The sequence below is a fragment of the Numida meleagris genome, chromosome 7 (assembly GCF_002078875.1).
Source record: "Numida meleagris isolate 19003 breed g44 Domestic line chromosome 7, NumMel1.0, whole genome shotgun sequence".
NCBI lineage: Eukaryota > Metazoa > Chordata > Aves > Galliformes > Numididae > Numida > Numida meleagris.
In genome coordinates this window covers 20,892,532-20,910,028 of record NC_034415.1, presented here as the reverse complement: position 1 = coordinate 20,910,028, position 17,497 = coordinate 20,892,532, and the positions used below count along the sequence as shown (strand labels likewise).

Sequence of the window (17,497 nt, the reverse complement as noted above, 5' to 3'; positions counted from 1 at the left end):
ACAAACACTTATCTGCCACGGAAGGGCGTTGTGGGGATTAACACATGCCTGTTAGCTGCTCTGAAGATGAAAAGCCCCATATGCAGCCTAAAATAGGGTCTGAACTGGTTGCATCCACATGTAGCAGCAAGGCCAGGGGTCCACCTCCATCCTCCTGGTGATGGCAGCTCTGATCTCGAATGTTTTCCCTCCCCTCCCTCTTGCTTTTACCTTGGAAGAGGCTTTTGTCTCCTCCACTGGGCCACATCTGCTGTGTGTTTGGTTGTGCTTTGAAATTCCTGGTTTGGGGGCGTTTCCTCATTTTTTGGTGTTAAGGAAGAGCAAGAATCTGGTGAGGTCCATTCCCTCACTGAAGCTGAGTTTGGGCAACATCCCGCCTTCACCGTTCTTCGAGGCTGCTTTCTCCCAAGCAGACTGAAGAAAAGCTTTTAAGGCCCTGAATATTTATTGCTCTGGAGTCAGCAAAAGGTTGGTGATTGAGGGCCTTACAGAGATGCAGATGTTGGCTCTGGTTCAATATCTGCCTCTTGTTTTTACAAGTGGTTTTAAAAAACAAAGCAAGAATTCTTTGTCCTTTCAGACTCGTGCGGCTTCTTGCCCTCCAGCATGCAGTTTTGAACCGACAGAGCCACATGGCCTCACCCTATGGGGAAGGTTGCTCATCTGGCAGCTGTGTGGCAGCCCCACCAGTGAGGGAGCTCCTGTGTGAGCTGAAGTGCACCCTGACCTCACGCTGGAGAAGGATGCAGTAGATGCACATTAGGATGATATAAAACTAATAGATTGTAGAATCGTAGAGCCACTAAGACCTCTAGGATCATCTAGTCTAACTGTCAAGCCAACAGCACCATGCCCATCAAACCATGTCCCTCAGATGTCCCACCCCCATGAAAAGAAAGGCTCAAAAAAAACCCTCCTTCAGCTTTGGCACTTTACTCCAGACAGCGTTGCCATCTTTGCCCTCCCTGTCCTGCCAGTAAAGCCCAACCATGTGGCAGAGGGGTGCTGTGCATGGGGCTCTGGATGTCAGAGCAATCCAGCAGCTCTGCTGGGGTTCCCACTGGAAGGGATCCAAGCTTACCCCGCATCTTGCCCTTCCTAGCTGCAGTTCATGCATTCACTGAGAGTCCCTGATCCTGGGATTTGAAATCTTTTAGATGCTTTAAATAGCACTTTATGTGCTTACGTGCACGTTTCTTGGAGTTGACTGGGTCAGGCCCTTGGGGTCACAGCTTTGTTCACCTCTGGATTGAGGCCAGGGTGGCTTTTGGCAGCAGCTCTGCAACATGAACTAACCCAGCTTGTGCCCAGCAGCCGAGGTTATTGCACCACGAAGCAAGAGCAGCCTCTCCAGAAATTATTATTTTTAACTTCTTTCATTTCTTCCAAGGAGAGGTCTGTTTAGTTTTGGGTTGGTTTTTAGTCTGGTGAATGCAGGGCTTCTCCTTCTGTGGTGGTGGTTGGGATGAGGGATGGAGGAGCAGATGCTGTAGCACAGGAGCATCTGTGGAAGTTCAGGTTGTATATTATGAGAAATTTCTTCTCAGACAGAATGGTGATGCACCGGCACAGGCTACCCAGGGAAGTGATGGGGTCACTGTCCCTGGAGGTGTTCAAGATGCAGCACTGAGGGGCATGGTCAGTGGGCATGGTGGGGTGGGTTGGGGTTGGACTGGGTGATCTTAGTGGTCTTTCCAACCTCAGTGATTCTGTGATTCTTCGAATGTCCCTTGTGCATCATGAGTGTCTGCTTTGGACACAGTGCTGCCCTCTCTGTTCAGAGGTGCGCTTTGCTCCCTCTGTCGTGCCTGAGCAGCACGGAGGGCTGCAGGTAGCTGCCCACAAAGCTCACGTTAGGGCGTGAGACCTTTGCTCCTTGCAGGAGTGTGCATGCCACGTGCTGCTCTCCTAGGCCGCTTTCCTAGAAGGAAATGCAAACTATCCAGTAACGATGCAGCCTCGGAGCGCAGCCAAAGCACTTGCTTGTTCTCTCAGAGCTCAGTCAGAGCAGTGAGCCTAGGTGTGCCTGGCTGTCTGCTTCCCACTTGACCTCTGCGTGCTGAAGTAGGTCACGTTTCTGCTCTGGCGGATCACTGCAAAGGGCAGTGCACTCAGAGTGCGCGTCTCACGTATCGCCCTCCTCCGCTCACGGCCTCTGAAGTGGCAGCTCGAAATGAGACCGCAGAGACTTTCAGTGCTGCTTCCTCCCTTGTTTCAGCGTGGCTTTCTGGCACGGCACAAGGCTGAGGGCTGTCATTACACCAGCGAAATGCGCCGGCCTTTACTAGGGGCAGCCAGGCCTCCCGTGGGTCTGGTGACGGCCATCTTGTCATCCCACTCTTCCTCACGCGTAGGCGCAGGGCTGGCAGGGGTGTGCTGGGGGGTCACTGTGGCCCTGACCACACGAAGAAGGGCTGAGAAGGTGGCTCAGGGCCACTCGCCCGCCTGTTCTGACACACTGAGCCACGACTGCTGCTCGATGCATCCTCAGGTGGTCTTCAGCTTTCAAGTCATCCCACAACAGCTCCTGGAGGGCTGAATAAGGCCTCTGTTGCTGCCCGATGTCCTGGGCTTCCAGACATGGGAACCCACTGTAGAAGAGCTCCATGGGCCGTGTGCTGAGACCAGAGGGAGTTTCTTCTGGTGGACCCCCACAGTTAGCACTGTGCTCACAACCCTGTTTTCATTGCTCCCACTGGCAGTGCTGTGAAAGCTCATTGCCAACCTGGGTGAGTTCAGCCTCTGTCCTCCTGGACACAGTCATGTGCTTGCAGGTGAGCTGTGGGGAAAACTGAAGGACAAGGAGTTAAACTCCAAAATGAATGGGCTTTGGTCTGGGATTTGCGTGGCAGTCGTACAGAGGTGCTGTGAGGTTTAACCAGGATCTCTAGGGGAGCTTCAGGACTTTACTCCAATGGAAATGATGGATGGGCATTAGAGATCCACAGAGCTGTGCCATCGTGTCCCCGTGGCCCACAGTGGGACCACAGCTGTGATGGGCACAGGGCCACTGCTGGCAGCTCCTTTGGTCACAGGAGCTGAAGAGTTTTGCTCCCTCGATTGCTGTCAGATGTCTCTGCCTCTTCAGGCTGCCTCCATCCAATCTGCCTCCGCTTAAAAACGGAACGGGAGGCTTGGGAGGCTCAGTGGAGCTTGGTTCCTCGCTCCCTCGCTTCGCCACTATTTTTACCCCTTGTTACAGTTCATTTCCTTTCTGGTGCCTGGTTATTTTCTCTTTGAGGTTTCTGTTGTTTGTTTATTTGTCCATATCCTCCCCCCCCCCGGCTCTCTCTCCGATCTGGGTGGCTCTTCCATCACTCCTGGTTTCTATCCAAATGCTGGAGACGCAGCCTGGAGGCTTTTGGCAGCGCCACGTGCAGTCATGAGACGGCCCCTGTGAACTGTTCCATGGTTCAGAAGCTCACCAGGACCACGGAGGGGTGCGTTTTGCTCTTCTGCCCAGACCTACAGCAGGCACTGGGACGCCTCAGTGTGAGCTGTGGGGTTCCCAGTGCTTCTTCAGCCCCAGAAACATGCACCCCTCCAGGAGGGGCTTTGCTTTTCTTCACCTTCCGCAGCTAATTTCTGAGCAAGGTGTTACATTTTCCATGTCTGGCTTCGTTCTGCTTTCTCCCCCATTGATTTTTCCAGCCCTTATTTCCCTGTCTTTGCATCCCCTCTGGCTGGGTCTCTCTTGGGTGCCAAATAGTTAAGCGCTGAGCCCACGACAAGGGAGAGGTCCTAGCTGCCATGATTGATGGCGTTTTTATCTCTGTTTCTACAGCCAGTGCAAATGGGCTTGTGAAACACTCTTTCCACTCAGGATGTATGCTGGTGTTTCCTTAAATCTGAATCCCGCAGGACAAAGATCAAGCACATCTGAAACAGGCTCTTTGGAGCAGGAATCCTGCTATATGAGAAACGTGTTACGCAGGCTGGGGGCTGTGTTACATGCCGTTCCCTGCTAGTTTGGAGCAGAGACATGGAATTGCTCATCGGCTACGTCACAGCATGCCACGGGGACGCCACCACGGTGCGAACGTTGGCAATGGGAAGTGGGCAAATCCTGCCATGAATATTTAAACACCACGCAAATCCTCTTGTTTGCTCTTAAATGTTGATCCAGCTCCCCGGTGTAATTGGGTAGCCCATTATCTGCCTGTTTGTGCGGCGTGTGTGGGAATCTGATATTACAACCCTGTGTATGAATCTTTTATGGGAGAGCAAAATAAATTTACGAGTAAACGTGGGTTTTATTTGGAGTGGCGAGAGCTGTGTTGCTAATTTAGCTGTGGTCAGAACCCAAACGTGAGAAGTGCTCAATGTGTTGTGTGGGAGGAGGAGATTTTATTTAGCTACACGCTTCTTTCCGTGCTGTCTGTGCTTTCTGCTGCGTGCTAACACTGGGGTTAGCCTGGGAACCCTGCAAAAACACAGCCTCTTTGTGCATCTCGCTGATCCTCTGCTTTGAGCTGTCCCAGTGCCCTTGATGAGGAGCGGTCTGAGCGTTTGTGCATGGGTCACCAGGCATCTGCACCCTATAGCTGCGGCCAGGTGACCCTGTAGAGGCTGATGGGGTGACCTGGCTGATCTGGATAGCTGGGAGGAGCAGGCAAGCTGCTCGGAGGAGGATATTAAGAGCACAAGCATCTCAGCAACCCCGGGGATGGGGGCCGGATAAGCATTCGTGGCAGACAGATTAGTCATCAGTTCCTGATACGGGATAATCACTGGCTTGTCTGCTCTTTATCTGCAAGGGGGAGCGGAGATAAGGATGGACTTGGGGGAGGGAAAGAAGAGGCGCGGAAAAGCTGAGATGCTCTGCTGTGCTGCCTTACGACAGCGGGGAGCAGGGCTGGGTCACGTGCAGAGCTGGTTCCCTCCTTCCCAGCACAGGGCTGTGGGCGAAAGCGGTTTCCTTTCTGCTGCTTCAGATCCTGTCCCAATTACGTTGTTCTGTCAACTATAAGTTATTCTGCAGAGGGAGCGGCAGCATCCTCTCCCTCCAGCGCGGTACGAGCAGCGCCTAGGGCTCGCTGGAACAGCTCTCAGGCAGCAATTATTAGCAGAAATTAAAGGAATTTTGTAAAGGACATTAAATACAAATAGCTGTATCTTTTTGGGTCAGGAGCACTCTCAGCCTTTGCCGGAGGAGCAAAACCCCTGCGGTTGATGTCCTCTCATTTATAAGCCAAGAAGAGACAGTCGCATCACTGAGCAGACAGTCTGGAGCTGGCTTTCCATGAGCTGCGCTTCAGCTCTTGGCTCTGTGTCTCTCAGCCAGCGCTGGGGTGTGTAACCAAAGCAGCAGCAAGGAGCGCTGGAAGCAGAGGTTCCCCAACTGGGGCCCACTGAAGTGTCCTGGTAGCACTTTGTGGTGGGCTCCTGGCCCCACACTGGGGCCATGTTGCTGCCTCCCCCGTGTGCTCATGAAGCTGAAGATGTTGCACTAAGGTAGAACAGCCCTTGGGGAAAATGAGAATTGAAAGGAGCAAGGAAGGCTCAGAGCAATCCATGAAGTTGTTTAAGATGTTTATGGCCTTCTTTTTGTGCTCTCCATGAGATGAGGTCTCTGCATCCCTCATCCAAGAGTACCTCTGTGAAGCTGCTTCCTAGGGATAGGAACGTTTTGCAGGATCCGCTTTACGGATGCTGAAACAAATCCATGATGTGGAGCCAGAGGAGAACCCCAGACAATCCTAGGAGACACAGAGGGCTTGGGGCTGCGCAGCTGCTGTGCCTCACCCCAGGGCTTTGGAGGCATGGGGTATAGCACCAGGAGAGGAATGGCTTTCATTGCTGTCCTCCCAAGCATCACCTTTGTGTCTTTCACTGGAGGTGAAAACTGGGAAGGTATAGACCTTGCTTGGTGCTACCCTAGACTCGCTGGGAGGGATGAGCAGAGCTGTAGGCATTAACGCTGTGCTCAGGATCCCTCTTAATGGCTGCTGTTACTGCCACCACTGTGAAGGGAGAGCCTGCTTTATTGGTGAGAGGGTTGGTTTGCTCTCACTTGAGCTGATAAAGGAGATGGGCCATTTCTCACTCTCTGAGATCGCTAGCTCTGGTGCTACAAACCCCACTGTCTCTTTTTCCTCTTTCCCTGTCCCCCAGGTGCTCCTGACCCTACTGCTGGGGCCAGCATCGATGATGAGAACTGCTGGCACCTGGACGAAGAGCAGGTCCGAGAACAGGTGAAGCTGTTCCTATCTCAGGGAGGGTACTACGGCTCGGGGAAACAGCTCAACTCCATGTTCGCCAAGGTGAGGAGGGGCTCCCCTGCTCCCTTTCCTGCTGCACTCTGCACGGCGTGTCACGTAGCCAGCAGCCTGCTGGCTGCCCTGGCACGGTGCCTGTCGCAGCTGGGAATCTCTGCTCCAGTGCCTTCTCTCCTGGCCACTGAGCTGGCGGTTGTAATCCAGGCTCTGGGTCAGGCTTGGGCTGTCCCACTCTCCCTCCAGGCAGGTGCTTGCCTCCCACACAGTGGTTCCTTGTGAACTGGGGCTTTTCCCCCATCTACCTGTTAGCATGGTGGAAGGAAATCCAACCTGGCTACCCAGGTCTGGACACCCAGAGTGAGGGAGCCAGGAATTGGCATCCAGGTGACCTTGTCCAGGAGTTGGACTTGATGATCCTTACGGGTCCCTTACAACTTGGGATATTCTGTGATTGTCTTAGGCACCTCTGGGGGGTTGTGGTTTGTCTCACAAACAGCTTTCTCTCTGTCCTTTCCAGGTCCGGGAGATGCTGCGCATGAGGGACTCCAACGGGGCCAGGATGCTGACGCTGATAACGGAGCAGTTCATGGCCGACCCTCGGCTCTCCCTGTGGAGGCAGCAGGGGACGGGCATAACAGAGAAGTGCCGGCAGCTCTGGGATGAGCTGGGTAAGGGCCACCAGGAGCCAGCAGCAGGATGAGCGGGGCTGCTGAGGCATCACGCCCTGTTCTGTGGGATTTTTGAGCTCTGCTAGAGCTCACCCTACTTCCCCAGCCAAATCCTGGTGGGACAGTTGGATCAAGCCCAAACTGCACGTTTCAGCACCTTAAATAAACCAGCTCCTCTCCTGCAGAGAAGCCAGGATTGATGTGTTTGCAGGGCGGCTCGTCCCAGGTTTGCAGCATCTTGAAGTGTGTGCTGCGGTAAGGCATGGAAATGGCAATGCCTTGGGGCTGAAAGAAACCGTCCCACCTGTTTCTGTGCCTCAGAAAGAGGAAGTCTTGTCCCAGCTAACAGATGGTTTCCAGAGCGAGTGGGAAGGATGGGCAGTGCAGAGCCTGGCTTTAAGAGAAATGCAACTCTGGGTAATTCTAGCTAAGCACCTTAGACACCAGCTCAACTGGCTGATGCCGTAATATCATTAGAATAAAACATTTAGGTGACGTGAGCCCAGAGGGACTGGTTGTGTGATGGAGTTGACCCAGCAGTCCTGGGCTCTCCTGGACATATGGGTGAATAGTTTGACTTGTGCCATGGATTCACCATGAGTCTGAGCTGCTCTGCTGCCCAGTGGTGGGCTAAGGGCTAAGGTGTGTAAAGGGCTGGGCCAGCTTGTGGCCTGGGACCAAAGGGATGTTGTAGAACTAAAAGGATGAGGGTGGTCTGTGGTCTGGAGCCACAACTGTATGAAGAAGCCCTGTGTGGGTGGAGGTGCTTTGGTGTGGAGGAGAGACCTGGGGAAGGTGTACTACACATGTAAAATCAGGAATGGCTCATGAAGTTGCCAAGGAGGTGAGCACAGGGCAAACTGAAGATGTTTCTTATCAGTTTGATAAAAATTGACTTCATGGCATTGTGAAGTCAATGCCATTGGAAACTCTGAGGCTGAAAGGGAGATGAAGGCTTGGAAGGGGATGAAAATCACTTGGAAAAAAAGGGAAGAAAAGGGCTGTTGAGTATACATGCCGCTTCTCTTTCAAGAAGTCCTTGAGCCACAGATTGTGGAAGGGTGGACAGTGGAGTGTCTCTCCAAATTTGTCTTGCTCTTGGGGTTTTCCATACGTGCCTGTCCCTGTCGTGGGAGACAGGAAGCCAGGTAGGAGGTCTCAGTCACTGGAGCAGAAATTTCTGGAGTTCATCAGTTGCCATGCCATCAGAGCAGCAGCGTGGTGAAGCCTTTGTTTTTCTGATGTAGCTCAAGAATTCCCTCCCTAAAATCACACTGCCCTATATGGTCTTGTCTGCAAAATAGCTGATAACCAGCAGTCAGCTGCCAGGCTGATTTGGCTTTCAGAACGTCCTTGGCACAGTGTGTCTGCGCGGTGGGCTGGGGTTGGAAGCCTTCTCATGGCAGCACTGCAGGAACAGCACAGATGAAGGGCCAGGCAAGGAGGGATGCCTTGCTCCTGCCTGTGGTTCCCTGGATGGAAATAAACACACGAGCTCTGCAGAGCTGATCCTTGCCTGCCTGCCAGAAAGATATTTCCAGGATTTGGAATGGTTGGATACTCAAGAATCCTAGAGAGGTGGCCAAATCCACCACGCCAGAATTTCCACACGGAGGAAAGCAAACACATCTGTGAAACGTGGTTGTATGGGTGTCTAGGCAGGCCTGGATGCAACAGTTTGTCCAGAACTACAGATGATTGAGATAGTGTCGGCACGGTGCTCAGGGACAAGTGATCAACTCCATGTCAGGGATGCCAAAGCTGCACCAGCACTGCTGAACGTTATCAAATGGAGAGGGCAGGAGGGGAGATAACCTATGCCAGATGCTGCATCCAGCCCCAGACGTTATTTTGGGCAAGTGTTTAATAATGAATCGTTGATTTTAACAAAGACTGCATCACCAGTTTGTGTGGGATTGGAAGATCAGCCCTAAAGAAGATTGTGGATTTATACTGGGTAAAATGTAAAGGATTTTGCAGGATTTCAGAGTTTTAAAAAAAGAAATAAAAGGCATCGTTTGCATGTGCGTGTGCTGCCAACTGAGCATCTATTGCCCCGTCTGCTGGGGAGCTGAGGGAAAGACCCGCTGGATAGGGAGCTGTGCGGCGTGGGAGTATTTGCCCTGGCGCATTAGTACTTACGATTAAAGCCTAATTACAAAAAATAGACGAAAAACCAGCTGAAGTGCAGCCTGACCTTAATCTGCCTGGAGACGGGTTTATTTATCTCAGCCACTTGTTTACAGTGGGGAATTTCAGGAGATTAGGCCAGGGAGCGACCCTGTGGGAAACGGGAGAATTTCTTTGATGGTTTGGAAACTTCAGCGCAGGATCTGAGTGCCTGCCCTCCCTGGGGCCAGCAGCAGGGACACTGGGGTGGGAAGGCTCCTGTGACCCCCCCTTTCCACACAGCCCTGCAATCAAAAAGCATTTTTGTTCAGAGGCTTAGCTTAATCATGATCTGCCGTTTTGTTCCCCACTTAACCTTCCGCTGTCGGAAAGTTCAGATGAAGGTTTCTGCAGCATGTGAGCAGTCACAAAGTCTGACCCAGCTCAGCATATGGGCTCAGGCAGGAGTCAGTCGTGCCGTCACTTGGCCAAAGGGCTCCGAAAACCCAACTTTTCCATTTCCCAGACTGCTACCTCAGCGCTTCTCCCCTGAGACAGATGTGAATCCCTCTCCCCAGCTTGTCCCTACCACATCTTCCCTTCTACAGGAGAGCCTGGGGGCACGCTATTTTGGCAGCCGAAGGATGCCTTGGAGGGTTCCCAAAAATAGCCTGTGAAGACACAAGGATCCCTATAGGATCGCGTCTTAGCGGAGCAGCAGGAGCCAAAACTCAGCGGGCGCATCATGTTCTTGGCTGCGGCAGAGCAGGGGCACCAAGCCTCATCACCAAACCTCACTGCCTCCCTAGGCTGAGAAACAAGCTGAGAAACAACTGTCCAAGATGTTCTTCCATTCCTCATGTACTCCAAAGCTCTGCGTGGCCTGGAGCAGAGGGCAGAGCACTGCCACGGCCAAAGCCTGGTGGTGCCGTGGTGGTCCTACCAGTGCCCACCTCTGTGTGTGCCAAGGAGAGCTCTGGCTGCCAGGCATCACGCCGAGCTCTGGGTTCCTCTGCTGCAGTCTGGGGGCTGCTGGGGATTAAAAAAAAAAGAAGAGGAAAAAAAAGAGAGAGAAAGGAAGAAAATACACCAAATCTCCTTTATAAATAGTTGAATGCAAATGGCCCGAAGAACAATGGCAGATGAAATAGCATTCTGAGCGGGCTTTAAAGCACTGGGAACGTGGGTAGGATCAAAATCAGGTTAGTCTTTGGAGATACAGACTCTGCAGCTTGCCAGGATGTTTTTAAGCACGCTTTGATGTGTAGTTCAAACAGTAGATTTGTCCTGGCAGACAGAAGCACTCACAAATTCATACACAGCCAGTCTCCTCTTCCCTCCTCCCCACTGTCCCCCATCTCATGAGATTATAATTTAGCTTCATTACAGAGGAGTTTTACTTTTATTTGAAAGCTGTCTAAATCCCCCTCCTGGGTCCGTGCATTGTGCTGCAGTGAGTTTACGGATGCTGAGGAAACGTTGCAGGCAGTGGGAAGGCAGCGGCCGGGCAGTGCTGGGGAGCATGGCACATCCCTCACCTCTCGGCTTTGTTTAGGGGCACTGTGGGTGTGCGTCGTGCTGAACCCTCACTGCAAGCTGGAAGAAAAATCCTGCTGGCTCCGGCAGCTGCGCAAGTGGGGCGAGATGGACGTGTGTCCCCTGGAAGATGGTAATTATGGCAACGAGCTTCCCAACATCACCAACGCGCTCACGCAGAGCTCCAGCCACAGCCAAGGTGAGTTCGGGCTGGGGAAAGAGGAATCTGCCAGAAAAATGCATTTCTGTAAGGGAGAGGTTCTTTGGTTTGAGGGGATTAGGGTTGTATTTTCAGAAGTTTGCTTCTTGCGAGGTTCTGGGTGGTGCTGCTTAGAGGAGGACAGCTCGTGCTTGGTCCTGTGCTCATGCAGACCCAACTCGGCATGCTGCTGGGTGCTGGCACATGGGCTGAGTAGGCACCGAGTGCTGGCTCAGGGTTGCTCTCACTGACGTCAATGGGAAGCTCACCTTGGGAGCAGTTGAACAGTGATGAACGCTTTGAAAAATCCCCCCCGACAACAAATCCCAGCACAGCACAGGGCTTTGGGGAGCTATGGGGCCATTGGCTGGGCTCTCCATTCCGAGGCTGGTTTGGGGGCACACTCATGGCCCCTGGTTCTGCTTCCTGTGATGGTGTCAGCCCTGAGCAGATTGGAGCCCTGTGCTTCCTTGGTCACTGGCACTGCCTGAATTGACGCGGAGCTGAGCTCTGAAGCCCGTACTGAAAGGTGAAAGTAGCACGGAGGGATGTGGTTAGTGGGCATGGCGGTGATGGGCTGGCAGTTGGACTAGGTGATCTTAGTGATCTTAATGGACTCTGTGATTCTGTGAAAGCAAAGAGCGAGGTGGAGCAGAGCCCCTTCCTTTGGCCCAAGACGGACGTTAATTGAAACTCACTGCTCTTGCAGTGCCTCCATCTGCTGCATGAGAATTGTCTGTGGGTGTGTTACGTGTAGCCACAGAGCAAACTGCACCGTGCTGCTGTCCCCGGCCGCACGCCGGGCGTCCCACATGCACATCGCCCGCCGGGAGCAGCTCTCCTTACAGCTGGCCTCACTCCAGGTCTGCGTGGCCAGGGCTGCCCGGTGCTCCCAGGCCCCCAGCTCTCCAGGGCAGGTCACATTCTGGGACGTGCGCACAGTGTTTCCAAAGTGCCTGGGATGTAAACAGAGCTGGGAGCTATCCCGGGGCTGGTGGTTGTGGGTATGCAAATAGTGCAGCGAATTGCTGCCAGCCTCCTTTATTACTGTCGAGCAACGGCTGATTGCCAAAATCCTTCCTGCCCAACTCAACCTGGCGGATGGTCGGTGCTGTACGCACGAACACCTGTTTAATTTCTATCCACCTCGGGGTGCCTGGAGCATTCAGGCTAATCGCTTGTTGCCATCGCTTCCAGAGCGTGTTTACCCAGCCTCCTGGCTCAGCGCTGAGCGGAGCCCTTTGTTTTCCCCTCCCCGATGCGTTTATCTGCAGGACCTAGCGTTCCGTGTTGCTCTGCGATCGGGGCTCTCTGTTTTGCAACGCACGGCTGCTTTTTGCCCTCCTGTTCCAGCGTGGCTGGGCGATAGCAGGAAGGCTGCAGACAGCCCAACAAAGCGCCCTGCTGCTCTGTCTGGATGGGGTGAAAACCTCCTCCTGCCCTGCAGCTCCCAGACGGGAAGTGAGCGCTACCTGCTCCTGCTGTCTGCAAGAAACAATAGCCCAATAGGAGAACAATAGCCCAGCAGAAATGTCAGCTAGAAGAGCCAGACTCTGCAATTGCTAGATACATCAGAGAGCAGTAAGCAGCAGCTGGATTTGTTGCAAGCCTCAGCCCCGCTGTATGGGCAAACCACTGTGTAGAGGGGCCACATGGATGGGCATAAGTCTAGCAAGCAGGCTGCTCTGTTTTTTTCTTCCATTAATACACAGCACGCCTCATTAATGCATTAATACATAACGAGCTTTGTTGTTTTGGGTTGCACACAAGCATTCGATAGCTTTGAAAATGTCATTTTGGTTGCAGAGCGGCTGTGCAGAGGAGCACAACCATCGCTGCAGGGAAGCAGTGGGGTTCGAGACAATGGATGCCCTTTCCTTCCTTCCCAGCCCTCTTGCACACACTGTGGTGTTTATGGGGGAGGTGACGGTGCCCCCACTTTGCCCTAATGCCAATGACATGCTCCGGGCTTCCCATCAAGCCTGTCAAGTTGCAGGGTGATCCTGGGGCCGAGCAAGGGGACATGGTTTGGTGGGCATGGTGGTGATTGGTTGGTGTTTGAACTGGTGACCTTGGAGGTCTTTTCCAACCTTAATGATTCTGTGATTCCATAAGGTGCAGGAGGGTCCCACTGTTGCCCCCAGGCTCTCACGGTTTTTCTCTTTGCAGACTCACTGGCCAGGCCCAGACGAACCGTGTTCACCCGTGCCATCGAGGGCTGTGACCTGCACTGGCAGGACAGCCACCTGCAGCGCATCATCAGCAGCGACTTCTATGTGTCCCCTGCCTACCAGCGGGAGGGCGAGAGTCTGCTCTTCAACTCCCAGGGGCAGCCGCTGTGGCTCGGTAAGCATCCAAACAGCAGCCCCAGCGTGGCCTGGGTGGGTGGGTTGGTTTGCTCACGGAGAAGAGCCACCTGAAGCATCAAAGGAGTTTTGCTACCCTGCATCCTTGTAAGGTTCAGCCCTGTAAATTGAAAATATCTCGACAACCTAAACTTCAAAACCTCAATAACTAAGTGTCCCAGGATGAGAGCAGGTGACACAGAAGGTTTATGGGGTCCTGGTGACTGTCACCACTCAGACTGACCCCAGAATGGGAGACGTGAGCCCTTGCACTACTGGGAGTGTAGATGCCTCATCCCCACAGCAAGGGAGGGGAATATACGGATATTGAAACGCCAGAGCTCAGCACTGCTCTGTCCTCTGCTGGCATAGGTAGAGCAGGAGAGGACATTTCTACTCTGGGATGGATTTCCTATAGCAGCTGTAGGTGTTGGCATGGGCTGATGCTCCCTAGGACTGGGTCTAGGGTAGATGTGATGGACACATCTCCCTTTCTCTGGCACAGACTCTAATGAGCCCTGCGGCACAGCTGGATGGTACAGTCGCCTTGATTTTAGAGTTAGTGCTTTCGCTTCCTTGGTACCCCTTCAGGGACCTTGTGCCGGGGCAGGAGTGAGGTTTGTCAGCAGCTTGCATGATGAATTCAGTGAGAAGCTGAATATTTCATCCATTTAGCAAACAAAAAGAATGAACAACAAGAAGCTCTCTCGTAGATGTGTTTGTTCTTAAACCTCTTCCTCATGTTCCTTGCTGGTGACCTCTGGGACATGGAAACCTCATTTGTGGAAGTGGCTGTCTGCATTTCCAAAGCACTCTGATCTCTTCCAGGAATAGAAATGATCCTTCTGCCATAACTTTAGATCTTCTGTGCTTGCCTTTTTTTTTTTTTTCCCCTTGGTAGGACATTTTGCAAGAAAATGGGATTTTCGCCGCTTGTTATGCGGCATGTCATGTCATCTGCTCCTGCTAATTTCTCACTCAGTCATAATCCTCTCCACAGTTGCTTGTGATTTCAGGTGAGCAATGAGCAGCAGGAGCAGATGAATTTCTAAGCAACTCTGAGTCTTGGGGGTTTCACGCAACTGCTCCTAATAATAAAACACCAGGCAGGAGGGCTGTGGAAGAGATGAGGTCTCTGCAGAGCTCACTCCATGCAGCCATCACAGAAGCAGTTCAGAATGTCATCCCGAATCTGCCAGTGTCCCCAGCATGGAGCTGAACGCACTCTGCTTCTGCTTCCACTAGATAAGGTTTGTGGGGGTCAGGATTTAGGGACTGCTGCAGGCTGGACGTGGGGGGAAGTCCCACGAGTATTCCCAGTAAGCATTTCAGCCAAGTGCAGTGGGAGAGTGAGGACTTACAGGCAAGGATCTGGGGTGTGGAGGAGATAAGCAGAAGAAGATGCCCTGAAGCTTGGTGCTGTCAGGTTTTCTTCCCCGTCATCCCCTGAATTTCTGCTCTCCCTTGGCTCAGCCTGCCTTGTGTCTGCCCTTGCCTTGCAGAACATGTCCCGACAGCCTGTGCTCGGGTGGACGCCCTGCGCTCCCACGGCTATCCCCGAGAGGCTCTGCGGTTAACCGTTGCCATCATCAACACCCTGCGACTGCAGCAGCAGAGGCAGCTGGAAATCTACAAGCATCAGAAGAAAGGTAGGAGCAGAGGGGCTGGAGAAGGGGCCCACCGATGCTGGCCGGGGTGTCCCAGGCGGTGGAGAAGACACTCAGAGCTCAGAGATGGGGCAGCGCTCTATGGGACTATGTGCACCCAAAAGGACAAACTGGCACATCCAGTTGCATGAGCCAAACTGCCACTGTACCCATACATTAAGGACACAGAGATGCCCAGGCACACAAGCTGTTCCTGCTCTCTAGTTGTGTGCATGGATTGCATGGGTGATAGCAGGTGATGCTGCTTGTCCGCAGTGCTGCAGGAGCTGGCTGTGTGTGCTACCTCCACACTGCATTTGCTGAGTAACATGGACTGGGAGACCAGACCAGTGTTGCTCAATTTGCAATTGCAGTTGGCAGAGAGCTAGGGCTGGTTGCTGCAGTGCTGACAGTGGTTGGTAGCTCTTCTGGGCCCTGCTAGCTCAGCCAGCTTGAGAGCATGCCTTCCAAGTCATTGAGGCAGCCATTGCTTTATGGACACCTGTGTGTCCTCCTGGAACTGAGGTTGATCTGCAGCATTTCCTCCAGCCTTTGGAGCACCTTTTTGTACTGGGTGCCTGCTCCCCCTGTTGTCTGAGCGACCTCGTGGTGGCTACTCTGAACTGCTTGTGGCCCTTGGAAATTTCCCATGGCCGCTGGAGAGGTCCCTGGTTGTGGTTCCCTGGAGGTACCTGTGTCCCCAGCCCATGGGGTAAGAAAAAGCCTCTGATCTTGGAGACCTCTCTCGGTGGAGAATCCATCATAAATTTCTCACTATTCATTTATTTTGCTTTTTTTTTTTTTTCCCTCTTCTTTTACAGAGCTGCTGCAGCGAGGAGCAACCACCATCACCAACCTGGAGGGCTGGGTGGGCCACCCTCTGAACCCCATCGGCTGCCTCTTTCTCACACTGACTGAAGCCTGTAGATTAGAAGAGGAAAACTGCCTTGAAATCTCAGGTACTGAGTGCTCCCTCACTCTCTGCCAGGGAGCTCCAGCTGATGCTGGGCGCAATGCTTGGCCTCAGGGCTCCTGAGCTCCATGCTTCCTCTTTCCCCAACCCTGGGGTTTGCAGCAGAGCAGGGCAGCTGCTTGGCAGAGCTGGGCCAAGATGTGCTGGTCCATGGGAAGGCTCTGGTATCAGCTGTGTGTCCTCTTGTGCATGGGTCTGGGGGCTCCTGTGTCTCATAGTGGAGAGCAAGGAGAAGGGTGAAACCTCACATCTCCATCATCTTTGAGTAACCAAAGGCAGGCAGCAAGGAAAGCATTGGGTCTTGCTTCTGAATTGGAAAGGTTTTTTTTCTCAGCTCTGGTTCTCCCTCCTGAGGAGGCTCCTCTAACTCTTCTGCACCTCTCCTCCTTCTTCCAGACACTGGGGACACCAAACCCCCCGTCTACCAACACGTGCCCGTCACAACCGGCAGCCAAGACAGCGGCGAGTCCTACCTGTCCCTGGCCTTGGAGGTGGCCCTGATGGGGATGGGGCAGCAGAGAGTGATGCCCGAAGGCCTCTATGCCCAGGACAAGGTGTGCCGCAATGAGGAGCAGATCATAGCCCGCCTGCAGGACCTGGAGCTGGACCCGGTGCTGGTGCAGACCCTAAGGAAGCAGTGCATCCTGCTGCTGGAAGGTGAGAGCTTCTCTTTGAGGTACCGAAGACAGCTTCAGGGTAGCCAGAGACTAATGCTGATGATGTGTTCGTGCTAATGATGGCCAATGGGCTTTGCTTGTAGGTGGTCCTTTCAGTGGCTTGGGAGAAGTGATCCACCGTGAGAGCGTCCCTATGCACACCTTTGCCAAATACCTGTTCTCTGCCCTGCTGCCCCACGATGCAGACCTGGCATACAAGCTGGCTTTGCGAGCCATGAGGTTGGTGCATGATGCATTCTGGTTTTTGTTCTGGGAAAAGCAGAGACGTCTGACGCTCCCTTTATCCAGGGGGACATTTCCTTCCTGCAAGCCCTGGGATTAGTGACACTCAGGTCAGGAAACGGGAGTGTGGAAGGGTTGACTCAGTTCTGCCACTGCAGCAGGTGAAGCAAGGCTCCTGCTCTCTTTCCCTTGGCTTCCTGAGATTTTCAGGCTTTGGAATATCACCACTCAGGCAGGTAACCAAAAACCACTGCGGAGGCCCTGGGGAAATGTACTGCTGCTTCTGATCATAACCGAGCATCTTAAGGAGAACCAGATGATGCAGCCGGGAGTGCTGCTGGATGCTTTGACATGAAAGGAGCACAGAGGGAGGAGGGCTTTCTCTTTTTCTTTTTTTTCTTTTCTTCTCTTTCCTTTTTTTTTTTTCCTGATGCTTGTGTTTTTCCTTCCAAGTTTATAAATCACTTCACGGATCATTCTCCTCCTTTCAAGTAGGTCTGATATTGATCCCCATGCCCATGTGGTGTGCACGCAGCCCGGCAGCCCCCACACGTGTGTGGCAGCAGGAGGCTTTCAGAGGCACTGCAGGATACAGCCCCCTTGTCGCCCCCATCACCATGTCCTGGGACTGGTCTGATGTTGTCTCCTCTGTTTGTCCTTCAGGTTGCCAGTGCTGGAAACCACAGCACCGTCTGGTGATGTGACTCACCCCCACCACCTGGTGTCGGTGGTGCCCAGCAGGTACCCACGCTGGTTCACTCTGGGGCACCTGGAGTCTCAGCAGTGTGAACTGGCATCCACCATGCTCACGGCGGCCAAAGGTTGGTGTGGGACCAGGGGTGATGGAGGGTAGCTGCGCAAGGGCTGGGGAGGGATTTGGTGGGGAGCAATATTGATGGAGTGA

The 17,497-nt window shown here is 53.2% G+C and overlaps 1 protein-coding gene across 4 annotated transcripts in view; it reads left to right on the top strand.

Moving 5' to 3' along the window:
• ZSWIM5 (zinc finger SWIM-type containing 5) overlaps positions 1-17,497 on the top strand; it is an 82,644-nt gene that overhangs the window by 61,790 nt on the left and 3,357 nt on the right. For all 4 annotated transcript variants that reach the window (XM_021404977.1, XM_021404976.1, XM_021404975.1 and 1 more), the window contains exons 3-11: positions 6,115-6,263; positions 6,736-6,886; positions 10,551-10,730; positions 12,900-13,076; positions 14,578-14,724; positions 15,543-15,680; positions 16,091-16,351; positions 16,455-16,590; positions 17,257-17,414. In XM_021404977.1, coding sequence (XP_021260652.1) covers positions 6,115-6,263; positions 6,736-6,886; positions 10,551-10,730; positions 12,900-13,076; positions 14,578-14,724; positions 15,543-15,680; positions 16,091-16,351; positions 16,455-16,590; positions 17,257-17,414 — 1,497 coding nt within the window. The remainder of the gene's footprint in view (positions 1-6,114; positions 6,264-6,735; positions 6,887-10,550; positions 10,731-12,899; positions 13,077-14,577; positions 14,725-15,542; positions 15,681-16,090; positions 16,352-16,454; positions 16,591-17,256; positions 17,415-17,497) is intronic.